The sequence below is a fragment of the Mustela erminea genome, chromosome 7, assembly GCF_009829155.1.
Source record: "Mustela erminea isolate mMusErm1 chromosome 7, mMusErm1.Pri, whole genome shotgun sequence".
In the NCBI taxonomy this organism is placed as follows: domain Eukaryota; kingdom Metazoa; phylum Chordata; class Mammalia; order Carnivora; family Mustelidae; genus Mustela; species Mustela erminea.
This window is the reverse complement of record NC_045620.1, coordinates 55,123,811-55,142,961: the sequence shown is the minus strand read 5'-3', so window position 1 is coordinate 55,142,961 and position 19,151 is coordinate 55,123,811. Positions and strand designations below refer to the sequence as shown.

The 19,151-nt window shown below is 42.8% G+C and overlaps 1 protein-coding gene across 6 annotated transcripts in view; it reads right to left on the bottom strand.

The window, feature by feature from the left end:
* ST6GAL2 (ST6 beta-galactoside alpha-2,6-sialyltransferase 2) overlaps positions 1–19,151 on the bottom strand; it is an 80,689-nt gene that overhangs the window by 16,218 nt on the left and 45,320 nt on the right. For all 6 annotated transcript variants that reach the window (XM_032351665.1, XM_032351664.1, XM_032351662.1 and 3 more), the window contains exons 3-5: positions 12,133–12,230; positions 10,129–10,230; positions 7,418–7,592 (exon numbers count right to left, since the gene is read on the bottom strand). In XM_032351665.1, coding sequence (XP_032207556.1) covers positions 7,418–7,592; positions 10,129–10,230; positions 12,133–12,230 — 375 coding nt within the window. The remainder of the gene's footprint in view (positions 1–7,417; positions 7,593–10,128; positions 10,231–12,132; positions 12,231–19,151) is intronic.

The following is a 19,151-nucleotide window of genomic DNA, read 5'->3' as shown; positions in this document are numbered from 1 at the left end:
TGTTTTGGTCTCTGTAGAGCCCAGGGTCTTAACCACAGCATACAGCAAACACATGGAGTGGTATGGGAGGAGGTGGGCACCATAAATCACAACTTCCCATTCATTTGTTCATCCCTTCATTCATTCAGCAAACATTTATTGTGAACCTGTTACGAAGTGTCCCACACTGCTGGAAGCTCATTCATTACAACTTTTTTTTTTTTTTTTAAGATTTATTTATTTATTTGAGAGAGAGAGTGCACACCAGCAGAGGGAGGTGCAGAAGGAGAGGGAGAGAGAGAATCTTAAGCAGACTCCTTGTTGAGTGTGGAGAATGCGGGGCTTGATCCCATGACCCTGAGATCATGACCCAAGCCAAAATCAAGAGTCAGATGTTAATTAACTGAGCCTCCCAGGTGCCCCTCACTGCAACAGTGCAACAGTGTTAAGAAAACAAAACTCTGTGGTCCAGATTTGGAAGACTATTAGACTAAAATACATTTAGATGGCAGTCCTGGAGTATTAGTGGTAGGATTATTTGCTGTTTTAAAAAAAATGTTTAAATATTTAGTTATAATGTTATTTTCCCCCCTGTATAAGGCCTACAAAGGAGACTAAAAGAAAAATCTTATACAGCAAGACAGTGAGTCTCTTCCTTAAAGTTTGTTGAAAGCTTTGGACCAATATCTATGTTGGGGCAAATAATCCCTAAATCTCCTTGGATTTACATATGTTAATAATGAGATTTCTTAAGAATTTAGTTAAGTTTTCGGGGGTGCCTGGGTGGCTCAGTGGGTTAAAGCCTCTGCCTTCGGCTCAGATCATGATCCCGGGTCCTGGGATCAAGTCCCGCATCGGGCTCTCTGCCCAGCAGCGAGCCTGCTTCTCTGTCTCTCTCTGCCTGCCTCTCTGCCTACTTGTGATCTCTGTCTGTCAAATAAATAAATAAAATCTTTAAAAAAAAGAATTTAGTTAAGTTTTCACTGATTTTCACATAATTATCTTGTTAACAAAAGTCAGAATATATTTTCGCAGTTATACTAAAATATTTTGAAAGACAATTACCGCTAATCAATGTCCAACTTTGAGTTAGTTTTCATGTTTAATTACAGTGAATATTTATCTCTTCAGCAGTGACTCTTCAAAACATTTTGTTTGAGAGAGTAGTTTGGTCATAATATCAGATTAATGTTATAAAAAAGGAGAAATCATAGTTTAAAAACATTCATTTAGAAACTTGAGAGGACTAGCTTCAGTGTGTATCATAGATATTAAATCTTTAATAAGTATCTTATTAAGTAAAGCTTATAATGAAAGTATAGTTTAATTTACTTGATCTTAAAATGTATTGACACTGTGTCACTATTATAGAATTTATTCACATATGTTCTCTAATTTAGTTTAATTATAAAGAAAGCATATTAAAATTATTAGCTTTGGTAAGTCCTTCAGGTATGTGAATTAGAAATTTCTGGGGATGACTGGCTGGCTCAGTCATTTGAGTGTCTGCCTCTTGGTTTCAGTTCAGGTCATACTCTCAGGGTCCTGAGATCAAGCCCCACATCGGGCTCCATGCTCAGTGGGGAGACTGTTTGAGATTCTCTCTCTCCCTCTTCCTCTGTCCCTCCTTCCATTTTCACTCTCTCTCTCTCTAAAATAAATAAATCTTTAAAAAACAAACAAACAAAAGAAACTTCTGGGATGTTTTTCCAGCAATAAAATGAGTTTCAGTCAAGACACTCTCAGAGTTTGTTTTCTTCAATGCTAGGTCAATGTGTTACAACTTACTTCTTTGTCTTTAAAATCAGAAAAGGCAGTTCCTGTTATTTGTAGATAAAACAAAAAGAATTTATTTAGGTCCAAGTTCAATATCTGTGCCCTAATCTCATCTTACTAGGACATCTTGCCCATAAGAAAATTTCTCCATAGGAGCTGATAATACACATATCCCACAATCAGGAAAAAGTACAATGTGTACTTGGGTACTGTGATCAAAGACAACACTGATGCAGAAATATTTCCAAGCCTGCTCTAAGGAACATTCAGAGGGGTGCAGTGGACAGAAGCTTCTAGACTCTTCTTCCCATCAACACAGTAGTCTCCCCTTACCCTGCAGGTTCAGCAACTCACAGTCACCTGGAGTCTGGAAGCAGATCCTCTGACATATCATCAGAGGGTCAGTAAGTGGCCTAACAAACACCAAGTCCCAATGGCCACATCATCCCTTCACTTCATCACATGGGCATTTTATCATATCTCACACCATCACAAGAAGAAAGGTGAGTACAGTACAATAACAGAGTTTGGTAGACAGTATTCGCATAACTTTTCTTGTGATAGATTGTTATAACTGTTTTATCAGTTATTGTTCTTCATCTCTTACTGTGCCCAATCTATGAACTCAACTTCCTCATCGGTATGTATGTATAGGTCAAAACACAGTCTAAATAGGGTTTGGCACTATCTGAGGTTTGAGGCATCCACTGGGGGTCTTGGAATGTATCCTCTGCAGATAAGGGGGAGGATATGTATTTATTGCTTCTCTTTTCCCTGCAAGAAGCACACATACCCACCACAGCTCCTATCTACCAGGCAAACCTTCATGAGTTACATGCCATCCAGGAGACGCCTGGCTCAGGGTTAGGGGTTCCTAAGGAAGGTCCAAAAATGATTTCTTGCTTCTAGAATGGGAGATGTTGGCTGAACCATCTGCCTGAATGTTACTGGGGATGGTTTCCTGCAATCAGTGAGAGTTGGGACCTTGCTTATTGGTGCCAAAACTTATACCCAAACAATCAGTATATCTAAAGAATCTGGGTCCCAAGATGATAGAATCAACCAACCAACCAAACAAAAATCCACTTTTAAGAAGACATTTACAGCCAGCTATTAAATATGACATTTTGCGAGTTTTCAAGACACGAAAGACGTCCATCAGTAAAGATAAGAGTAAATTTTTTAGCTACGTCCTCAAAGAAACAAAAAGAATAATGAGTTGGTCACATCCTCTGTTCTCCTACTGAGCCAAATGCTTATCACCTTGATGGCACATCTATCCATACAGGATCTGCGGACTAGACTCCTGAAGTTCCTTCTAACTTCAAGATTCAAAACGCTAGAAGGGTGGTTCTCAAAGCACAGAACGAGGACCAGAAGCATTAGCATCACTTGCAAACGCATTAGAAATGCAAAATCTTGCCACTTCCTTCTCCTCAGAAACTCTAGGGTGGGCCCAGGTGTCTGTGTTTCAGAAAGGTGTGGTAGTGAGCCTTCAGCATGGTGCCTTACCTAGTGTTCACAACTTTGGGTAGCTCGATCCCACAATAATGGCACTGACTGATGGAACAAACAGAAAATAGCACAGTGATAGTGTAGGACACCATAAAAAGTACTGTGGCCTCGTGTTTGCCCTCTCTCGGATTGCTTCCTGTAGGAAAGCTGGCTGCTATGTTGTGAGGACTTCCAAGTACACCTATAGAGGTCCCTGTGGTGAGGAATTGAGGTAACCGGTCATCACTCATTTGTGAGTGAGCCATCTAGAAAACAGATCAGCCAAATTATGTCCAGACAGTGGAATGCAGCCTCATGAACGACAGCACGGTGAGCCATTCTGCTAATGTGCTCCCGTGATACTGACTACAGAAACTGTACAGAGTAATAAAAGCCGATTCCTTCCAAGAGGTGAGTTTTGGGGTAATTTTCTTCGTTGCCTTAGGTAACTAATATACAAACCCTCCAGTGATTCCGATACATGCTGAACTTGAGAACCACTGAACTAAAACATCCATTCATTCTCCAAATAATTATTTCTCATATTTCCTATGTGCTAGGCTAGAGCATGAACATGATGGACAAAACAGACACATTCCAGCCCTCGATGCACCCTGTTCTTTTCCTTTATTGCATAGTTTGGGATTTTATTTTATTTAGGGAACACACACTTACGTGGGTCAGTCACTGCACCCTGAGTTTGTGGTGATCAGGACCTTTGCCTGGTTTCCTTCCCTCTATCCCTGCCTGTGCCTAGCCCTGTGCCTGCTACATGGGAGGTGCCTACATGGGAGGTACCCATCCACTTGGTGGGTGGCCTTTTCTTTTCCATCTTCCCCATCTTCCTCCAGTAGGATGAACTGAGGCCCCAGGAACAGCAACCAATAACAAGACATTTAAGGCATTCAAGGTGTGATCCTGTGGGAAGCGCATGGCCATTGGCTATAAATTTCCATGGAAAGAAATGTCTTGTATGTTCAAAACAGTCAATTTTTAGAGCCCGTCTATATTACACAAGCAGATTCATAAACACAAACAAGGGAAATATATGCAGTGGGTTTAGAAATATAAGTAATTAAATGTGAGACTATTTTCCTGTATGGATGATCACATCAATAAAGTACAGGGACTCATCTTGCTTTACCTCCAGGTGGAGCCCTGTGTTAATGAGGAAAGCAGAATATCAGGAAATTGTTCGTCTCTGAGAAAGGACATCCTACTGACCCCCAAACTTCCGTAGAACCCTCCACTGTGCACCCAGAAACGTCCTGATCTCACTGACTGTCTCTATTATGGTTTCTTCTGTACAGCAAGGGACAGGAGAGGTTAGTGTATGGAAATGCTAAGGTGGTGAGATTAGGAAGTCAATAATTTTTTCAATGTCACTTTAGAACATGAAGGAGTATTTGGAGAATGGTTTTTGTTTGTTTGTTTGTTTTAAATGCAGGCTCTACACCTTGTGTGGAGCCCAGGGCAGGGTTTGAACCCATGACCCTAAGATGGCGACCTGAGCAGAGATCAAGTATCAAGTGCTTAACTGACTGAGCCACTCCGGCGCCCATGGAGAACACTTTTTAGAACAGAAAACAACTCATGGATTTTAAAAAATTCTTGTGGCAGAAAGTTGGAGATGTGAGTAACATCATTTTACCAATACTTAGGAACATCAGAGAATTTATTAAACAGACTCTGGCTCTTAGCATATTTCTGAGCAAGATCAAAGAGGAGGCAGGCCAATGGCAACATCTGCAGGGTCTTCAGAGGGCGAACAGTGCCCTGCTGGGCACATCTCGCCCGGGCTGCCTCTCCTGCCCATTCTTCATGAGGGCTCGCACTAAAATCTGTCTGGGAACGAGAACAGCAATTGAAAGTGATGATGGCTGGCCAGGTCTTCTGAGACACTGGTATCCCCAGTCACCCAGCACAGCTCGCCCAGTGGGAATTTAAGACTTCTGTAATTACCTGGTTGCTCTTTTCTCATTTTTCCAGGATTAGCAGAACTCGCAGTGCTGTCCTGTACAACTCTGTGTGACGATGGAGATGTTCTCCCTCTGCACTACCGAGGCCAGCAGTTGCCAGAACACGGGGCTGTTTAGAACTTGAAAGGAAATCGGGGCTTGAGGAACCAAATCTTCCTTTTTGTTTAATCCTAATTAATTTACATGTAAATAGCCACATGGTGGTGGTGGTTGGCTGCCACTCTGGACAGTACAGTGGTAGAAAATGGGAATCCTCGTAAATCCGTAAATCCATGCACCAACTCACCTCGAGGAAGATTTTTATCATTCTCATTTCCTCTAAGAGCACAGGGAGGCTTGCAGGAGGAAGAGACCCGCCCACGATCAAAAAGGTACTAAATGGCAGAGAACAATTCACACGTCACCTCTCCAGACCCAGTCAGCACTCCTGCAATGCCATCGAAGCGTGTTTCCCCTTCTTCAAGTCAAAGAAGTCTCAAAGGCAAGTGTCAGCCTCTGAAAACTCCAAATTCTCAGTAAAGAGCTATAAAAGGAAGCTATCCATATGTGGCAGGATTCCTTTCAACAAAAACACATGGGAAAAGGTTTCTCTACAGCTATGAGGCTCTAACTTGAATTTTTCGAACTACACATCGTGGTAAGCGTATTTGACAGCCCTCACTGTGCTTGAAAACTTTTGCTCCAAGCAAGAGATAGCCCCATGAATTCATGAGAAGGCAACAATATGAAAAAGATTTTATTAAACTTCTGCCACATCCTATTATGCTGTCTAAGCATGATTCTATCCGACTTAACCTTTGCTGACAAATGAGATTATACTTTCTTTCCTAAATCAACAGAATCCCATGAAATTGCACAAAAGATAAAGTACTTAGCGTTTCAGGACTGATTTGGAAATAGAGTGTCGAAGCCATGATGTTAGAAGGGGGGTTAGCTATGCCTAAGGAGAATAATCTGCAGAGTCATATCGTAAATTCTGTCTTGAATTCTATGTAAAATATTTCACATTATTGTAATAACAGAAACTCACTCCAAAACCCACCTGAAATTCTTGTATCCATAACTAAACCACTGTCATCTCCATAAATCTCTCCTTTATTCACAGGGACCCACTGTGTGGCCCAAGTTAAGATATAGGGTTGGAAATTCGTTAAAATTAGGGTGGAGAACATCACAGTTTTTTGTGGACAAACTAATATCTTTTGGTTCTGTTGCAGCTATCATATTGCCAAAGGGATCAGAGATATTCCTTGATATCACCCTACTTGGGTAAAATCAAAAAGATAATGGGATGATTAGCTGAAACATAGGTAAAGAAATGGGGTTTAAGACCACACATTTTGAGGATCAAAGTCTGGCTGCAAAAAATATATATATAATAAGCCAAGTGTGATAATCCTGTTAGATAAAACAATCCATTTTTAAAATTAGAGCTAGTGCACTCTGGTAGCAAGAGCTGTAGAAGGTCCTAGAATTATTCTCATCAGAGCCTGCACCTACTGTCTTACAGCACATGACACTGTCATACCTTCACAAATTCAGCTCCTTACTCTGGCATCACGTGGACAAAGTGAATGGGTGAGTGGGTCGTGGGTCAGAGATGACTCAGGTGGGGTCTGTGTGTCCTCCCCTTGAATCCCATGGGCCCCTGACTACTCTGACCCACAGAATACAGTGCAAGTGACTCTGTGTATGTCTCTAGGTCTCAGCCCTAAGAAGCTTGCTGGGAGACCCAGGCATCCATTTAAGAGGTCCAAGTACCTTGAGACCACCATGCAAGAGACCACATGTAGGCACAGAGTCAACAGTTCCAGTTGAGCCCACCCTCCCAGCCATCCACACCAAGGGGTTCAACCATGGGAGGGAAGACATCACAGGAAGCAGTTGGATACAACCAAGTGACTCCGTCTGGTGCCGGTGGAACAGAAGAATCACCCAGCCAAGCTCTTCCTGACCCACAAAATCATGACAGAAAATAAAAACAGTTCTCGCTTTACACCTTGAAATTTGGGGGGTACTTTGTTATGCCCAAGAGATAATCAGAACAGAGTATTTCTACTATCTTCAGCTAATCTATACTTCCTCTAAAACCACATTCTAATTGCTCCGATTAAATAATGCAACTGTACATTCACTAAATATTAAGTCTAACCCTGCCAGCCTGATTATCCATTTTTATATACACTTACCAATGAAGCCAGAAGATGGTGGATTGGGCTGAATCTTCTCCTTGGTGTTCTCCTGGATAATGTCCCAAAGCTGCCATATAAATTTTGGATGAAGAATGTAGAATGGCTGATTTGGGTTTCTCTGACGGTGCTGAACATACGGAGTGAACAGGTTGTAATCTGGCTTCTTGTACCACTAAAAAAAAAAATCAACAAAATCAAGTATAGAGCCTCACACTGTGAAAAGGAAACTGGGCAGCACCTGGGGTGGGAGGAAGTGGAAGCTACTTCCAGGCTGAGGGAACAGGATGGGGAGGTGATGACTGTCACTTCCTCAGATGCTGCCTCACTGGACAAGGAAACCAGAACAAAGAGAGATAGGGTTCTAGCTCTGGAGGACGGATGCTTTGTTCTTTAGTGAAATATGGGAAGTGAGGTAGGGCAGGGGTGCCGGACTCTTCTGTAAAGGCTCAGACACTAAACACTTTAGGCATTGTGAGCCACACAGTCTTCTTCAACTAGTCAATTCTTCCATTGTACTGACAAGTCACAGCCGATAGAGCACAAATGGGCATTACTGTGTCCCAATAAAACTTTATTTATAAAGGGCCATATTTGGTTGACCCCTGGGATCCATCAGTGTATTTCAAAAACATGTGTTCCATATCTAATGTGCAGTGAGAAAAGCATGCCAGTTATTTCCTAGGTCTGGGGTGGGACTGGGAAGACTGACAGGTGGGACATCAGGAACTCTTGAATTTTTTTTTAACTTTTTTTAGATTGTATTTATTTATTTGACAGAAAAAGAGAGAATACAAGCAGGCGGAGCAGCAGGCAATGGGGGAGGGAGAAGCAGGCTCCCTATGGAGCAGGGAGCCCAATGCGGAACTCAATCCCAGGACCCTGGGATCATGACCTGAGCCGAAGGTAGACTCTCAACCGACTGAGCCACCCAGGTACCCAGAACTCTTTAGAGTGATGAAAATACTCCATTTCCTAACTGTGGTGATAGATACATGACTATATAAATATGCTAATACTCATAAAAATGTATACTTCTACTGATTATACATACATTATGGTATGAAAAAATGCACAATAATGTTGATTGTTTTTTAAATGTCTTTAGAATGTCTCAGGTGCCATCATGAAATGGGATTTGGAGGTATGTGGGGGAGAGACTTAGATCATAAGGCTCTGAGGACCCCATTATCCCTTCGAATAGACACCTTGGGGAGATAGTAGGTATATATTAAGATCCAAAGTAATATTCCCTGGTTGTATGGGTTCTGTGGCTTCAACAATTTTTGAGAAGGGCTTGGCCCAATCATCTTTAGTAAACGCTGCCCCCAGGCCAAGACACGGCAAGGGGAAGTAAGAGGAGTATGGGTCTCAGTTTCTGTACCCCCCTCCCCCTCCAGAGCACAGACCACACAGAAAGTAGCCCTGTCACCTGGATTTTGGCACTATCATGCTCATGCCATTGGGTTGGACAGCACTGTGCCCTGGGCTTGGTTTCTTCCAAAGGAGGAAGAAATAAGGTCCCATGGTTAGGGCTCTCAGTCTGTCCCAAACAGTAAGAAATTGGTCAGAACTTAAAGCCAGGGAACTTCAGTCTGGAAAGGAAGCTGAAGAGTTCCAACATGAATTTCATGTTTGATTCTTGGTAGACAGTACCTGTGAGAACCAGCTGGAGAGCTTTCTCAAAAAATACCCACTCAGTCTGCAGGCTACATATCTGGAAATGGGGCTCTGACAGATACATCTGGAAAATACTCTCCAGATGATTGTGGTTCATACTCCTAGTTAAGAACCAGTTAGCAATCATGCTAGGTAAATGTCCTGCCTCAGTCTCAAGATGCACAGTGACAGAATATCCCCAGAGGGACCCATTTGACCTTGGACAACTGGTCTGTTGGAAAGTTACCTCTTGGGGGAACCAAGATCTGTTCCCCCACTTACATCTTAAGGAAGGATGCATTCTCTTAGGTCATGGCAGAACGAGTTGAAAGATGCTTTTTTTGGCACAGCTCACAGCATCTTTCATGAAACTAAACTGTCCTACATCTTTCCCAGCCCTCCTTAAAAAACAAGTGCACTGGCTTTTCATCCAAGTTTTGGCCAAAAGTAACTAGCTGCTCATTTAGATGGGCAATGATTTGCCAGAATGCCATGAATGTAACTCGCTTATATTTTGATTCCTAGTAATAATCTTGTTTACACTATACCATGTAAAATTAAAAAAGGTTTAGAGGCAGAAGCCAAAGAGTGGCACACTCCAAAAAAGCCTGTAATAGGTTCCACTTAAAGAATAATAAGCTGCTGGGTCACAAAGTTTAAATTCTCTTGCCAACCACTTTGAATTTACTTCAGAAGATCTTATAACTAGCAAGGTGAAGTAACCCTATCACAATGGAAACAATCTGAGTTTACCTGGCCCAGCCTCTAGGGTAACTAGGAATATCTGGACATTTTGACACTGTAATTTGTAATTTGTTTTTGTTTTTAAATCCTTGAGAGCAAAAGCCCTTTTTTCATTAGATAGACCATGTTCACCAAGTATGCGCTGGGAACTTGGTATCAAAACGGTGTGATACGCATGTATTTAAGTAGCTCCCATGATTGGCTTCTTTCTGTGAAAGTTTAATCCCTGACCTGCTCCCATTATTAATCAGTCAGTGGCACTGTCTGACTGCTAGGATAGGGGCACTTACCCTAATGAAAACACTTACCAGATTAAGATTTGCAGAATAAGGAGCAGGGTCCCAGGCTACCAAAATGACATCTTTATACAATGAGCTGTCAATGAAGTGATGGTTGGGGTTGGTCAGAATCTGCAAATACAAATGAAAGGCATTTCAAAACAAGTGTTTTGTTCTTCAGAATCACATCTTAAAAATAAAATGAAAATTTAAAAAATGAATCAGAGCAAGAAAAGAAGGAAGCTGTTCAGACTTTGTCTTTTCCTCTGCAGGATGGAGAGGTGAGCGTCGCATGTTAATGTGAATAAGACATGTCTTTGGGGAGGGATGCCTGGGTGGCTCAGTGGGTTAAAGCCTCTGCCTTTGGCTCAGGTCATGATCCCAGGGTCCTAGGATCGAGCCCCACATCAAGCTCTCTGCCTGGTGGGGAGCCTGCTTCTTCCTTTCTCTCTGCCTACTTGTGATCTCTGTCAAATAAATAAATAAAATCTTAAAAAAAAAATGTCTGGGGGAAATGAAGGTTAAAAATAAAATCCCCCAGCACCTCTATTTTCACCAGCACTGTACTCATAGCCCGTATCATCGAATCAGCTCCCAAAAGATGCAATGCCCTAGCTAATTCAGCACCTGCAACGTCTTCTCCAGTTATTTTCACAAGTGACTGGGGAGGCAGGTGCCATTTTGGATGATTCGTCTTATGATGGGCCAGCTGGTGGATGGCAGCTGCCATGTGACTTCCTCCCTCTGTGGCCTTATCTGGTCCTGGAGGAGTCCTTTGATCTCACCTACCAATCATCTTTTTTAAACCACAATTTTAGAGGGGAAAAAAAGGATTGGTTGTCATCAGTTTTCAGTTCTCGAGATATACTTTCTTTCTTCACATTTGAAGTTTTCTCAAGCCAGGGTGTATCTTACAGGGGACACATATTTTCCTTCGGTGGGGTACCTAACGCTGAAAAGCTGGGAAGCTGTGATTCAGTGAATGGTGGCTCCTACGATCGATGGCATCTAAGAAGTGAGGAAATATAGCGATTGTTTCTTCCTTTGCTGCAGGCTGCCCGGCTCAGGGTACCACGCAGAAAGCTAATCTTTCCTCCTGCAAGCAACCTGTCATAAATCATCCATCATCTCATGTTCTTTCTCTATAGTTTGAAACTCTGGGAACTGCTGTGGTTTTCAGAATAATTTTGCTTTGAATTTGGAAAACATTCTTATGGAGAACACCAGGAAAAAAAAAAATACTCCCGTTTTTAACAAAACAATTCATTTACTTTTTTAAATTTTTCAAATGACGGACTAAAGTTTGCAAGCCACACTATTGACCCTTGGATTTTGTAACCCTTGGTTTTCTCACCTTTATCGCCAGCCTTTCTCATAGCCGTGATTTCTTTTAAATTTAACTGTCTTTTCCTCCATTCCTAAAATGCAATATGCTAAGTCTATGATTATGTACATACACGTGTGTATGCATATACACATATAGTTTTACATGTATGTTGATCTTTCCTTTTTAAAAAAAAAAATCTTTTCAGTGTTCCAGAATTCATTGTTTATGCACCACACCCAGTGTTCCATGCAATACATGCCCTCCATAATACCCACCACCAGACTCACCCAACCCCCCACCCGCCTCCCCTCCAAAACCCTCAGTTTGTTTCTCGGAGTCCACAGTCTCTCGTGGTTGTCTCTCCCTCCAGTTTCCCCCAACTCACTTCTCCTCTCCATCTCCCCATGTCCTCTGTGTTGTTCCTTATGCTCAACAAATAAGCAAAACCATATGATAAATGACTCTCTCTGCTTGACTTAGTTCACTCAACATAATCTCTTCCAATCTTGATCTTTCCTTTTAACCTTATTTACTCACGTCTTCCTATTCACGTCAGACAGAAGTTCCTATTTATCTGTATTTTTTCTCAATTCTTTTAATTACAAGACCCATAGAAATAAGCAAGACCACGGTCCATGAAAACTGGGTAGTTTCTCTTCACTCACCCAGTAAGATGTACATCCATGAAGACACCCCATCCATCTTACCTGGGAATTAATGATGCGCACGGTGGTTTTATTTCCAACATCTTTCTCGTAGCCGCGTGTAGGAGCAGAGTTGAATCTCAAAACTGCATCATGAGAATCTAACGGTACATAAGTGACAAACTAACTGTATTTTTTGCTGTCAAATCAACGTAATTTAGAAAAAGCATTAAAGCAAAATTTTCAATACCTGAAGCTAACAAGAAACAGCCAATTAAGTTAAGCTACCTATACACATATTTCTCAGTATAGTGTGCTTATAGGATGGGGTCCCAAGCTTGGGGACATATGGAAACATATGAATCCATGACAGGTGGTCCTGTATCATCTATATATGAAGCTATATTTAGATACTCCTTATGTGTTCACATTCTTTAAAGGTAACCTGCTCTATGCAGCTTTTCTCTGAACGATTGTAGAATATTTCAAAAATGGAGTCTGTGGGAGCAGGGAAGGATGCTGCAGACAGGGGCTGCCTGTGTGGTTCTTACTGCTGGGAGCATGGAGGCTTCCCACGGTTCCACTAATGCCGCTGCCTGCACTGAGACCAAGGGCGTCTCTCACAGAGGAAGAGCCACAGCCTTTAATGCAACTTCCATTCCTTAGGGTACCGGTTTGTACTTAAAAAGGAAACCAGCCCTCGGGTGCCTGAGTGGCTCAGTGGGTTAAGTGTCTGCCTCTGAGGCGGGTCATGGTCCTGGGGTCCTGGGATCAAGTCCCATGTCAGGCTCCCTGCATGGGAAGCCTGCTTCTCCTCTCTCTGCCTCTCTCTCTCTCTCTCTCTCTCTCTCTCTCTCTCTCTCTCCATCTCTCCTGAATAAACAAATAAAAATCTTAAAAAAAAAAATCCAAAACCACAGCCCTATATAACACCATATGTTAACTATGCTGGAATTAAAACTGAAAAGTTAGAAACAAAACAAAACAAAACCAGCCATGGCTTCTGTGTTTCACATACTGTTGCTGATGCCCGGAGGACCCAGGTGAGAGCAATCACGCGCATTCTGCATCCCCAGCAATGGTGTGACTTCCTGCCGCAGCCCTGGAGGACCGGAAGCCCCACCAATGGTACTGGCTGCCAGGGTACTTTTCACTCCGTAAGGGCACACCTTGGTTCACCGAGCCTCAAGTACAACATAAATTTATGTCTCTCTCCATTCAACAGGACAGATTTTTTTCAAGTTCCTAGAGGTCCTGGGTGAAAACAAAGCTCCCATCTCCTGCAGGCCGACAGGGACACAAACAGCTAGAGGCAGAGGAGAGTGAGCTCACCCGATTAAGGGATGGGGATGGGGATATGTTCCCTTCCCACAAAGGAGTCTATATGCATGCCTATATCTGGAAATTTCCTGAGCCAGCTACTGTGTTGCCCAGAAACCAGAGTTAATCAGCAATAAGGGAATTTCTATGGGCTATCTTTAGCTTCAAAAATTCCACGCACATTTCAAGTTTAACTTGGTTAGAGCAGCAACAATGCCATGTGTGTGAGAGAAAGAGAGAGAAAGGTAAGATTACATATTTCCGATTTGCCGAAAAACCTTTGGAGGTACCCTGTGTTTACTGCATTTACTGTGACCATACCCCAGGCAAGTCGCTAAAGCAGCCCATTTTCTTCACTTGAGTCCTGCTACTCATCCTGAGCAGTCTCCTTGGGAGAGTCCTTCCTGTTCCCTCAGTAGAGACTCCTTGGGCACACATGTCACCATCAAAACAGTGTTACGTTAGGTATCTTTCTTGAGCTTCTGAGCTCTGAGCTCGAAAGAATTTGTATTCCAGTTTCAAGCACCAGAATTAAATAGAACACAAAGAATGCATAAAGGATTCCTGGCTATGCCATTAAAAAAAATTCTACTGTGTTGGGGCACATGGATGGCTCAGTCAGTTAGGTGTCTGCCTTCAGATCAGGTCATGATCTTGGGTCCTGCGATCGAGTCCCACATCAGGCTCTCTGCTCAGCAAGGAGTCTGCTTCTCCCTCTGCCTGCTGCCCACTCCGGTTGTGCACACTCTCTTTCTCTCTCTGTTAAATAAATAAAATATATTTTTTAAAAAAGTTCTACAGTGTCCTTTTAGGGGAAATGTCCCAGGGGTCAGCAAGCTATGACCAGCCACCTGTTTTAGTAACTAAAGCTGTACCATGACACAGGCACACTCATTTGTTTATCTACTGTCTGTTAATGGCAGAGGTGAGTGGTGACGGTGACCCCATGACTCCCAAAGCCAAAAATATTTACTTCCTGGCTCTTACTAAAAAATAAAAAGAAAACAAAAGAGGTTTGCCAATCTTGATGTTCTAGGTGATCCATTGCTTTGCATAAACGATGTCAAAAAACATGAACACTTCTATTTTCTTTATAAGTACTTGTTTGCACATCTTTTGTAATGAATTGTTTTATTATTTATTTTTATTGAATAGTACTTTGTCACAAAAATTCAAATGATATTTAAGGAAAAATTAGATTTCCCAAACCAGTGGTTCTCACTTTGGGGGTCTTGGAACACTTTCACACTCTTGAAAATTATCAAAAATCCAAATTCCTTTTGTTTATTTGGATTATATTTTTCAGTGTATGCCACCTTAGGAAGTAAAATTAGAAGACATTTATTTATTTATTTTATTATCTATGTATTATTATTTATTTTATTATCTATGTATTATTATTTATTTTATTATCTATGTATTATTATTTATTTTAAAATAAAATATTTTTATGAAAAATAACCATATTTTCAAAAAATAGTGAGAAGACTGGCACTGGTTTAAATGTTTGCAAATCTCTCTAATGCCTGGCTTTTCAAAAGACAGCTGGTTTTTCTTATCTGCTTCTGCATTCTATCTGCTGCAATGTATTGATTTAGTTCAATTATGTCAAGGCTCAGATATATTGTTGAAAATGTAAGGAGTACTTTAAGTCTTTCCAGATTATGGGAAATATCCTTCTTTGATACTTCATCAAAACTTGACAAGTGCTGGTTTCTTAAAAAAACACAAACAAACAAGAAAAACTTCTGTAATACGGAATGTGAAACAATGTAAATGAATGTTCCATGCTCTATTCCACTGAAATCCATCCAAAGACCTCATCTTGCTCTTAAAATGGATTATTCACCCAGGCATGATTTTGTAGCATTGCACAATGATCATTTGGAGCTATGAGTTTGATCGATAATGCAGATTTTCCAAATATTGATGCATTTCATTACAAAGTATCCCCCCAAATCACATCAGTTAAATTACCACACATCTCATCAGTTTTAAGTATGGGAAGCTTCCAAGTTTGAAACCATGTGTCTTACGGTTGATGAGGCTGAAGCCAGGAGAAAGTTTAAAGCTTGTTTTTCAGAAAACTGTTTCCACCTAATCAGCTATTGTGTCTTTTCAGACCCCTCTAACAAGCCCACTGGCTGTCTCTGCAGAAGCCTGGACTCAAGGTCAACTGATACGCCTCCAGCCTGGGAACAAACGAGGTCCCGCATTCCTTACCCAAGATAACAAGGCCAAGACCCCATCCAGTTTAAAATGGTTCTTGGAGCAAACCCACAGCCCCTCCTCCTTGTCTGAAGATAACATCCTGACGTCAGGGGCCGAATGCTGCCTCGTTCTGATGTGAAGTCTCTGCCCCAGTGAACACGGGATGTATGTTACATGTACGTTTGCTCAGTGTACATATTCCATCTTTCTTCATGGGCTGTCATAAGTTTCTCTGCCCTTTTCATCCATATGTATGCAATTTCAACCCCTGTGATTATAAATAACTCTTTCTCTCCCCCTTTGGGGAGGCAGATTTGAGGCTTGTCCTCTTGTGTCCTGGTTTGGCTGCATTAAATAAACCATTCCCTTTCTGCATGCCTGATGTCTCAGGGATCGGCTTTGCGGTGCATCGGGTAGAGGAACTTGGGTTCAGTTCCAAGTTCATGGTTGAAAGCTTGAGGTTTATCACTGGCAAAAAATACTGTCAGCTCTTTTCCTAAAAGTGACAGGCTTACTCAATTCCTTTTTGAGAAATTATCTACCAAATAGGCAGGTCTGAATAAAGTATGCCAATCAGTCATGGGTTTCAAGTAAAAACTGTGTTTCATGACGAAAGTGGCTACTGCTGCTCATGACTTGAACCACACAAGGGCTTCTCTGCTGTGCGCTGGTATGCGGAAGTGTGTTTTCATTTTTTTGCCCACTTTGTCTTAAAAATATATGAGTCAATGATTGATATTTAATAAAACAAACTTTTTTTTTCATTTTTTCCTACTTCATCAAGTACATTTGTAAGTGAAACGGGCACTCTCTTCTTTCCCCACGGAGCATGGCTGTGAAAACCAGCATGACTAGTAAGTAATGTTGGATACAACTGCCTAAAACTACCCTAACCAGGAGTTTTACCTACCTCTGCCTCTACATCACCAGTGAAGGTCCAACAGTTCAGAAGACCCCGGTGCATTATTATAAGAAATAGTTTTCACTCTATGAGTTCCTGAAACGGTCTTGGGGACCCCAAATGAGAACCACACACACTACGTGAACTGCTGATCTGGGGCGACCTTCTCTGAGGGACGAGAGACTCCAGACGTGAGGTGACCTTCAGGAATGAAGATAACCAGGACAACACAAGGACGAGAAGCGTGAGGTCAGCACATCTGAGCCACAGCCCTCCCGCTAAACCATGCCGCCCTTGGACACGGACTTTGTCTAAAGCCAAGGTGAAAAAGCCAAGGCTCCTGAGCTGGGGCCGGGTACTGCAAATTAATGAGGTGGATGCTCCAAATTCCCTGGAGGGCCCCCGAAAGTGTCGCAGCTTTGAAATGCCAGGATTCTGGGATGCCTGGATGGCTCAGTCCTTAGCGTCTGCTTTCAGCTCAGGTCATGATCCCTGGGTCCTGGGATCCAGCTCTGCATCAGGCTCCCTGCTCTGCCGGAAGCCTGCTTCTCCCTCTCTCACTCCCCCTGCTTATGCGCTCTCTCTCGCTATGTCTGTCAAATAAATAATAAAATCTTCAAAAAAAAAAAAAAGAAAAAGAAAAAAATGAAAAGAAATGCCAGGATTCTACCCTGGGGTGTGTTAAGCCTTCCAGGAACAGCACGGAGCACGGAAATGGAAGCTGGCTTTGTTCCTTTGGAAGTGGTGGGAGTGGAATGAGTTAAAAGGTCACTTTTCGGGGAGGAGGCAGGGAGGTAGAGACAGAGGGAGGCTGCTATGGATGGAGATACAACCTCCCCAGAGCTGCCAGCAGGAGCAGGATGGGCGGGGGAAGCAGGTGCGGGTGAGCGGGGCAAGCCCAGAGTGTGTCTATCAGGCAGACATGTTTTGTAAACCTCTGCTGGGCTATGCGTCTCCTTGATAGTGTGCCTGAAAAACTAAGCTGTCCATTCATATTTACGCAGGAGGGAATGGATCAGACAGCAAGCACACGGGGAATAAAGTAAAGCCTCATTGCTGAAGAAGGCATTTCCAGGGTAGAGCCATTTCGTGTTGACCTTGAGAACCAAGCCAGGCTGCAGGCATTCACTGAACAAAGATTTAAAAAAAAAAAAAAAAAAAAAAAAATCAAAACCCTTTAAGGAGCAGCCAGCCCGGAGGTGCAGGAGCACTAAGTCACTGCCCTGCCTTGGGTACTGGGCTCCCTCATGTCCTCCTCCTTTTCTGTGCTCCTCCAGAACACAAAATCTGAACCAGCAAGGGAGCAAAAGCCTTCAGTCTTTAGGGAAGGGCCTGCCAGCGATGACTCATCCCTCTCAAGACTCCACCGCCCGGCCTGTCTCACCTCTCCCTGGGACTGCCACAGTGACTGACTTTCTTTGTGCCCTGTGATCCAGGCTCTGGAACACTCTCTCTCCTATGAAAAGCTGACCCATCACTTCCCTGCTTCAAAGATCACAAGGCCTCTCTCTGCACCAGGAGCACAGGGTCAGAGTTGGGAGTTTCTGGAGAGGGAGAGTGGGGCTTAATGGAGTCCAGGTTCCACCCCCTGTGCCTCTAGGTGCCTCCATAAAGCAGGAATCATTGTATCCTTGGCTTGCAACAGGGAACGGAAGAGCATTTAGAAGAGGACTTTGCAGCAGTAGACACCTAGAAGGGGCACCTTTTATTACAATTATTATGTGAAGTCTAATTTCTGGAGTGCGATGCGTGAGAACATCATGAGCTGCCCGCTTGCCTGCTTATTGGCTTAGGTCCCTCCCCACTCCAGGCCCCTTGTGCTCACTGGAGGTCTCACCAGCCCCGCAGCTCCCCTACCCCGGTGCCCTCTATATACCCCCACCCCCACTCCCAGAACTCCTCACATTGTCTCGCTTGTTACCCTGGCCTTTGTCCTGGATTTCCCTCTTCTGGGCAGTCCTTGATAACCTCTACCTACCGGCCATCAGCCCTCATGGTGGCTCATGGTTCTGTTGTCATTTCTTCCCTGTCAGTTTGCATATCTCTCTGTTCTTCCAGTCATGGGACTGGAACTGCCCATTACATTCAGTCTCCCCCACTAGACTGCCGAGGATTTAAGGTCTAGCTCTGTGCCTTACTCATCTTTGCATCACTATTGCCCAACATAGAATCAGGCCTTGGTGAGTTGGGCATCAATAAATAATCGATGCCTGTTCAATGACTATATGATCTGCGCTCTCATCTTTTAAGATATCAGGATATGTCAAACCCCAACCTCTTAACCACCAAGTACCCCTCTTCTTACAGACCTCTGCAACCTCCCATCCCCCTCCCTCCACACACTTCTCAGAATTTGAGTTTCAAGCACACAGATCCTGATTTCCCATACCAAGGCTACTACTGTTGGACATTTCTCCTCTGTTTGGTCTGCACAAGACTGCTGGTACTCACTACCAAATTATTACTGTTTATATGTACGGCTGAAAAAAAAATCATCTCTCGGTTCCAGGAAAGATTGTTCCATGTTTCCAAAACAGTTCCGTTTGCTTTTCAATAACATATTCAAAGTGGAGGTGTTTACAACTGCTGCATCATTCTCAAAAACAATGAACACGGTAAGACTCAGATTAGCAGAGCAGGGAAACAGGAC